The 8,796-nt window shown below is 36.3% G+C and overlaps 1 protein-coding gene across 1 annotated transcript in view; it reads left to right on the forward strand.

Annotated features, from left to right (window-relative positions):
- Positions 1 to 610: 610 nt before the first annotated feature.
- The window catches only part of NR5A2 (nuclear receptor subfamily 5 group A member 2), an 80,307-nt gene continuing 72,121 nt past the window's right edge, over positions 611 to 8,796 (forward strand). The window contains exons 1-3 of the mRNA XM_010172503.2: positions 611 to 724; positions 1,996 to 2,137; positions 4,810 to 5,456. Coding sequence (XP_010170805.1) covers positions 620 to 724; positions 1,996 to 2,137; positions 4,810 to 5,456 — 894 coding nt within the window. The 5' untranslated portion in view covers positions 611 to 619. The remainder of the gene's footprint in view (positions 725 to 1,995; positions 2,138 to 4,809; positions 5,457 to 8,796) is intronic.

Consider the following 8,796-nt stretch of genomic DNA (forward strand, 5'->3'; position numbering starts at 1 on the left):
GCTGCAAGCGCCGAGGGAGGGAGAGCGGGCTGGCGCGGAGGGGCGGCCGTCACCCCGCGACAACCAGGTCGGGGGGCGCGGAGGACCTTGTTTTAACCTGGTTTTGCAAGTAAGTAACTTGCATTTAACGCGTCGCAAAAGTGCTGGGTCTGTACGATACAAGTTTAGGCTGAGTAAATATTTGCAGGCTGGTGTCAAAAGAAAACTTTAAAGGAAACGAACTGAGTTACTTTAAATACACAAATGACACCTAATCTTTAAATTCTGCTTTTTTAAAGCTTGCCCTTGATAATTTTCGAATTTAAATTCATTCATTTATTTTGTGATTCTATAAACTAAGGACTAGGTTAAAGGCACTCTGTAAATATAAATAAATAGAACATAAAACCGAGAAGCTGATGTTTTTTGTTCCACTTGCTAAGAGCAGAGTTGCTGTTGATGAAAAGTTGCATGTCTCAATGCAAGCTGTGTTTTTAAAAATAAAACTTCCCCCCTCCCAATTTGCAGTGGTTTAAGTGGACTTTCTCTCCTAATGAGAACAGTTGCAGAAAATTTGAGTTATTAACATAAATTCTAACTGAATGTGCTATTTCTGCTTTCCCCAGTGTCTCAGTTTAAAATGGTGAATTACTCTTATGATGAAGACCTTGAGGAACTGTGTCCGGTCTGTGGAGATAAAGTGTCTGGGTACCATTATGGACTTCTCACCTGTGAAAGCTGCAAGGTTCTGTACTAATTACTTCATACAAACACAAGTACAACAAAAATAGTTTCAAATATAAGCAGAAAAAATATAATTAAACAGATGTGTAATCATTTGACTTATTCCTGATATGTTTCTTGTTACATTCACAAAAAAATGAACCACCAAAAAGCTTTAGGATTTAGAAGTCTCTTGGAGAGACCTCATCTCCACAAGTGGAAACAACGTGGACTGGTTTGCATTGTAGTTTTATCGTTGCTTTTAAGTATTTTGCTGTTGTAAAGTGATGTAGCTCTAGAACAACTTTCACCCTTAACTGTCCTAAATATAGATTTCAGTTGATTTATACATTCAGAGTATTTCTCTTCCTGGAGGATAAAGTAGGAAGAGTGTCCTCAATACAGATCAGCTTTGCAAAATCTAAAGCAGCTTTCTTTTTTCATCCTGCAATATTACAATGTAAATTTCGGTGACAATAATGACCATGCACTTTTTTCAGACAAACTGTAACTGCCAGAGCTCACTTTGTTACAGTAACTCATGTATGATTTGTTTCAGATCATTCATTAATTTTGAGAATAAAATATTTGTAAATGCAGCTTATCATATTGGAAGATAAATGTATCTGCATGGTTCTATTACATTAAAGGGTTTAAATACATATGAATTTATGACATAGCAGATTTGTCATGTAACATTTTTTGAAGGTCTTTATTGTTATTTAAGTAATGCACTGTAAAGGAAATTCCTTTGCCAGAATGCAATTTAAAATATTTAGTTGCATGGAAAAATTAACTTAGCACATTACATTTTCATTAAAAAATAATCAATGAGAAATGAACAACAAGCACTTATTTTGCCTCTAACAGGCACCACTGGGGTGTATAGTAGCCAGAGGTACCCTATTTCTGTTATCTTTGCAAGAGTGTCGCTACTTATTTCATGTAAAACTACTTCAAAAGGAAGACTTTAATAATTTTGCTATGATTAAATAATACAAAAGGAACTGGTCAGTCTCACTATTTCTGCTACCACTGTTAGGGGCACAGGAGACTACAGCCAGTCTTACCAAGCTTTGACATAAGTCTATAAAACAGCACTATCGCAAGAAAAGTACTCTGCAGTCTGGTGGTTTTCTCCTGGGTACATCTCACTGTAATTTAAAATAAACTATATAACTTCGCAAGTGCTTGAGTGGTGTCTGAAAAATATGTTACCATGATTTCTATAAAATAAAATGCCGAAATATATGAATCAGGTAAAACAGGCTAACTTTTGTATCTGTTGTACAGGGATTCTTCAAGCGAACAGTCCAGAATAACAAAAGGTACACGTGTATAGAAAATCAGAACTGCCAGATTGACAAGACGCAGAGAAAGCGGTGTCCTTACTGTCGATTTCAAAAATGCCTAAGTGTTGGAATGAAATTGGAAGGTAAGAGCTATAGTCTTGCTGATATTGTCAACTGTACTATAGATTACTTTTGGAAATGACAGTATTACATATGTTATTTGCTACAGTACGTTACATGCTATTTTATTTTTAAAAAGCTATGTATTTATAGTGTTTTTGAAATTGTAATGAGATTACTTTATATGCTCAATGAAAATGTTGCTTTACAAAAAAAAATCTAATGAGTAAATGGTAAATCACTAACTAGTCAAAACTATCAATTTTTTCATATATGTATATAATTTGCTGTTTCAGTATTTTAAAGTCTGTAAATTAATGGGTCTAGATAGAAGAGTTTTATAGCTTTTTAAAAAGATTTAATTTAGATTAAATAAGTCAGAAATGTCCAGATTAGAAAAAAAAAAAGTAATTGCTATGGAGAATTATCTGATTTTATTTGTATTTTACATAGGGTTGTTTGTTATATATTTTCTTCTGAAAAAAAGGCAGAAAACAGAAGCAGATAGAATTAGGGTTTTTCTGACACCGACTTGCCTTTGAGATTAAGGAAACATAATCTCTAAAGCTGTGTCCTGTATTTTTGTGATGCTACACCTGAGATGCTATTAGAAATGAAAGAGAATAAGGCATTTGGAAGTATACTTTTTAAGTTAATCGCACCTTTCTCCTGTACAAAGAACAATACACAATACCCTTTGAGATAACAAACTGCAAAATTATCATCAACTCAAATTTCGGAATCATGCAGGGTTCATTCTAACTTTGATATATAAAATACTAAAATTCCTGTTTCACAGCAAATGACATTTCTGCTTGACCAAGGACAAGCTCCTAAATTCCTTATTCTTACAATTGTACTGAAATGACATTCACCCTGGACACTTTACCAGGAAAAATCAGGCCAAGAAGGGAAACCATAAACCATAAAGGGAACCATAAAGGATAAGACCCAATCACCTGAGTCTGGCAGAGGAAAGCTGTTGATAAAACTGAAGATAAACAGAAAAAAAATCAGGCTCCTGCAGTCTGATGGATTCAATACTACTCTGTTTGCCCACAGGACTGAGCTAGCACTGACACACTGCACTAAACATCCTGAGTCACTGCATGCTCTTCCAAATCCTAATAGTATGATAACAGGATATTTGTAACCCTGTTCTCATTGTTGACGTTAAGAATAAGGATAAAATACATTTATCTACTCCTACTTCTAACTCCTCTCAATTGCTGACAATGATAGAGGACCAACTTTTGTCTTCTGTGGTCACATGCAGTTCACCTTAATTTCTGTAGGCATTATACAAAAGCGCTTGCTAATCCAATTTGGCTCACAGTTTTTGGTTGTAGAATACCTGGAAGGAGGCTATTTATACAGATTTAAAGTTCATTAAACTTACCAGAGTGGTAATTTAATTTTTTATTTCCTGCATTTTTCTCAAAATCACCATTCAACAGCAATATTAGCAGCAGCATTTTTACTACAGATTTGAGGAGAGTGCCCATAGTTTTAAAGACACTCAAGAAAACGTACTTTAGCTTCTTTATCCACACATCCATACTTCTTTTCTTTTAGAAAACTGGAAGAACACATGCTTCCATAATTGTAAATACTTGTTACTTTTATATGTGCATTTCCCTGATAGCAATACATATAGCCTTATAGTTCACAATTTACCATGGACCAAAAAAAAAAATAATCATTAAACGTTCAAGTCCTTATGATAATGTACAGTATTATGCGTATGTAGCATTCATAATAAATTTTTAATGTTCTACTAATCCCTAAGATAAAAAGCTCAAGAACTTAACCTCCAGCAATCTCAGCAGTCTCAACATGTCACCAGGCTGTCAAAGGTTCCTCTTTCAATCTAATTGCCGTTGGGCAAGGTGGGCCTGGTGAGAGCTCCTCACTAGTCCATTACATGTATACCATGGTGACAGACACTGCTGTGACAGAGACCACCAGTATGACTCCCAAGGCAGCTGTTGAGGTGGATTTGTTTTAATTATTTCTAATTCCAGAGATATTACAAGCCAGAACAGTGTCAATAGTTTCTGTTTCACTTCTACCTTCTGTGTGGAAGGCAGCGAGCTGACAGCTTTCTCTCTGCACATTCCAGCTGCAGCTAAACATTTCTGTAGAGCTGTTCAGTTAACTAGAAATCTGAAAGTTTTGACACCAACCTGAACAGAATCATCAAAAGGAAATATTTCCTTTTTGCCAAGAAAAATGCATTCTGCTTTGTGACTACTGAACATTTCACAATTTACATTTCATATGTTTTGCTGCAGTGGAAGGCAGTAATGGAATGATTATAATGAGACAGTGTGGTTCACTGGGTATGTCTCAGAAATTCTGGACATCAGTCCTTGTTTCTTAATGATATAGTAGCCTGACATAAAACCAAACATACACTGAGATCTCCACATGATCCCATAGCAGGTGTGAAATTCCTTTAGCCAACCATTGTGTTTGTCCCTGTGTCCTAATCAATGTAAACAGAAGTCTTTCTGTTAGTAATATATGCAGAAAAAGGTCACATTTGTTAGGTCAAAATAAATGTTTTTCTTTAGGAATAAAAGTGCTACTTTAAAAAAAAAAATTACATTTCTGCTCTGAACTAAGTATATTTTATTAAGGAATATTGATTCCAAGTTTTAATTATAATTTACTTCCTCCTCTCCCCTGACAGCTGTGCGAGCTGACCGAATGCGTGGCGGCCGCAACAAGTTTGGACCAATGTACAAGAGGGACAGGGCATTGAAGCAGCAGAAGAAAGCTCTCATCCGAGCAAATGGACTTAAACTGGAAGCCATGACTCAGGTGATCCAAGCAATGCCGACTGACCTGACAATATCCTCTGCAATCCAGAACATCCATTCTGCCTCCAAAGGCCTACCTCTGAACCATACTGCCTTGCCTCCTACAGACTATGACAGAAGCCCCTTTGTAACCTCTCCAATTAGTATGACAATGCCGCCCCATGGTAGCTTGCAAGGTTACCAAACCTACGGCCATTTTCCAAGCCGTGCTATCAAGTCCGAGTACCCCGACCCTTACACTAGCTCCCCAGAGTCGATAATGGGCTACTCATACATGGATAGTTATCAAACAAGCTCACCCGCAAGTATTCCACATCTGATATTGGAACTCCTGAAATGTGAGCCAGATGAGCCACAAGTCCAAGCTAAGATCATGGCATATCTGCAGCAAGAGCAAGCCAACAGAAGCAAACACGAGAAACTCAACACATTTGGGCTTATGTGCAAAATGGCTGACCAAACCCTCTTCTCTATCGTTGAGTGGGCTAGGAGTAGCATCTTTTTTAGAGAACTTAAGGTAGGTAACAATCTTACATTATGTTATCGCTCAAGCTACATTAATTTATGTAATCATTTTATTACCTCATTTTACATATGGGAGAACACAATTTCTGTCCATCTCTGTACACTGCTTATATAAGTCCACATTTAGGATATTCACTTTCTCACTGGGATATTCTTTTGTGCATTCTCGTGTGTGTAGTTAACCATGAAGGCTGAATCCTAAGCAGGGTATACACAGAACAGAAAGCAAGGAGGAAGAAGATACCTTAAGGACTCTTTGGTTCTCATCACCACTGATACATGGCGAATTCTTTTAATTAGGCTGGCTACAGTGACCTTTAGGGTCTTGATTTTGCTGGAGCACCCAGTAAATGCTCATGCATAGCTCTCTGGTTGCCAGAAATTCCCCCTTTTACATTTCTCAGACTTTCTGTTTAGGCAGTTTTGTGGTGTGTTGTGGTTAGGTCTGAAATTTAAGCCAGAAATTTGGGATCAGACTATAGAGAGAAACTATAGTTTTTAACCATGCTTTTGATACAGAAACTAGCTCTGGAATGAAAGATCTGTCTCAGTAAAATCTCAAGGTTATTAAATCATATCTGAATTTCCCTATTATATTGCTAGCTACTGAATCTCTGCTGCAGAAATGTTTTTGCCACAGCTATTTGCTACTGAAATCTATAATAATTTCTTGCCAACTACTGTCAAGCTAAGGGAAAACAATGCAATATCCAAGTACAACAGTTACTGTAGAAGTTCACCGAGAATTGAATCTACATGAATCGAGCACAGAAGGGAGATCCCACTAAAAATCTGCAGTCAATATTCTTGCCACAACAGTATTTCTGTCATAACCATCATGATGCAGACACATGAAATAAAGCCTGATTATAAGAAAAGCAAGCTGTATATTTTGCATACACAACTCCAGCTCTCTCCAATTTTTCAAGAGAAGGGTTGCAGGAACCATTAAAAACTCAGTGTGTATAAGGAGAAAGAAGGGAGGAAGTTTATTCAGAGGGGAAAAAGAAAATGGATTAAAGAGAAGAAAAAACTGTCACATCTTTCTTTGCTAAGTTGTTCAGAATTTTATAGTAAGCTATAAGTCATGCTTCCCATTTTAAATAATTAAAAAATTAAAATTGCAAACACATTACATTTCCAATATACTATGTCCTAAACATCAGAGACCAGATCTCTCTCCCCATACACTGGGGAGTACTTTAGTCTGGAGTAATGATGTTGAAAAATCACTGAGACTTGCAGAACAAGATACACTTCAGTGTAAGAATTTTTAAGTTATGGTCTGCCTTAAAATTCCAGTTATGATTGAACTGAGAATATGAAGAGATACTCAAGCAACATTTACTTTTTATGGTTCCATGGCTTAATCTATAGGTAGATTTTATAAGCATTCAACATGCTATACTCAAATAGTTATAGAGATAGTCTTCATCTCCAGTCTCAGTCTGGTTGATATTCTTCAACCAACCTATGCTTACTGGTATGGACAGAAAAGATGCAGAATTTTTTTCCATGAAAATGCCGACCAACTTGTGGCTCTGGACATATATATACACTGCCATGTGCACACACACTTCTGGAAATACATATATTCTACAGATTCACTACATACAGCCTTTGGCTAGTGAACTGACTCACATTTTTAGGAGGCATCGGTTTCATCTTAGTATTTGTACCTTTTACATCTTAGAAACTTAAAGAGTTCAGACAGTTTCATACCTTCTGGCATATCCAGATAATTGGGTTTTTTTTAAACTGGAGAAGCACAGCATTGCTGCTGTGCAGCAACTGCACAGCATTCCAGAACAGTAACAACACACTTGAAAATCCAGTCACATCCAATATTTAGAGACCAGATTACACATAATGCTAAACTAAGAAGTTTAAGCTTCTTCAAAAAAGTGAGGTGTTCAAAACATGTTTAGATCACTCTACATTATTAACAGCACCAGATAACACCGTCTCTCTTTGCAGCTGAAATGGGAGGATCAGGATTAAACAAAAAGTTTACAAACCTTTCCTGAACACAACTCTCTTCTATCCATCCATGGTTTCAGCTCCTTCTCATCAAGGTAGAGAAAGCAGCTATTTCAGATTGCTCCAAAGAACTTGACTACCTGTGGGGTAGGGAAAAATAAAAAAACACCTAAGGATATGACAGAGAGATTTTTAATGCAGAAGGAAGGGAAGAAGCAATTGTGATTGCTCTTTTTAGTCTCTCCTGAACTCTGCTAACTACAAATCTGTAGGTGTAGCAGAAAGGAGAATGTTTGCTCTTTTATATTAATTGAAGAGACAATTGTATCACAATTGTGATTGTGACACAACTAGATTTTCAGAACAGCTAACTTTGTTCCCTGCCTATACACAGCTGAAAAGTGTGTATTTGAGAAGATATTTTCATAATATTCCTACTTGTCTGAACTTAACTGAATCTTGAGGTGTCTTTCAGATAAGACAGGTGCATTAGCAGATCTCTGGGACTAAAACTTTAAATGACACAAATAAGTAAGCAGTAAGAAGTACAAATGTGGTTTGTATTAAATTCAGATTGATTTTGTCGTGGTAAGTGATGCCTTGCACAACTGGCTGTGAGTTACCAAACAGCATGTTTGCAATTCTTTACTGTATCTTTTAAGTTAATTCTAAATTTAGCCTTACACATTTTCCTTTCTGCTACACCTAGAGATTTGTAGTTAGCAGAATTCAGGAGGGACTAAAAAGGAAGAGGACATGATAAAAAAAAATGCTGTCCCAGTCCATCAGGGGTTTAGGCCACATTTACTTGACATTTATTTGACTGGGCAGAACTACCTACAGCATGCATTGCATTTTACACAATTTGACATGTCTGTGAATTTAAGTACATAATTTAAGGCTAATGTTCGTACTTGCTAAGGAGCAGACCTCTCATCATGTTGGATATCAGAAATTAATGGAAATACTGATGAAGCAAACTACTCAGGATTAGTAATAATGTCAGCGTAAGATCCAAACCAGCCATTGGCAATCCTGTAACTTCAAATTAAACAACTGCTAAAATCTCAAACATACCTGTATCTGTCTTGTGAAGTCAGAATACTTTGTAATTAGTAATTGCATAATAAATTCTGGGTTTTGACATCACATTACTTCCTTATTCATAATGAGAAATGTTTATAGTTCTTTGTACACAGATTAAATAAGAATACTGAGATACCCTCCTGGTAGACTCATGATGATACTAATAGTAAAGAAGGCCTTTGTTTGCTATTCTGGAGTTGTTGAAAGCTCAGTAAATATAGAAGTAAGATATATCCACCTTATCCTCAGCTAAGAAAACTCAGGAA

The sequence above is a fragment of the Antrostomus carolinensis genome, unplaced genomic scaffold (assembly GCF_000700745.2).
Source record: "Antrostomus carolinensis isolate BGI_N321 unplaced genomic scaffold, ASM70074v2 scaffold660, whole genome shotgun sequence".
Taxonomy (NCBI): domain Eukaryota; kingdom Metazoa; phylum Chordata; class Aves; order Caprimulgiformes; family Caprimulgidae; genus Antrostomus; species Antrostomus carolinensis.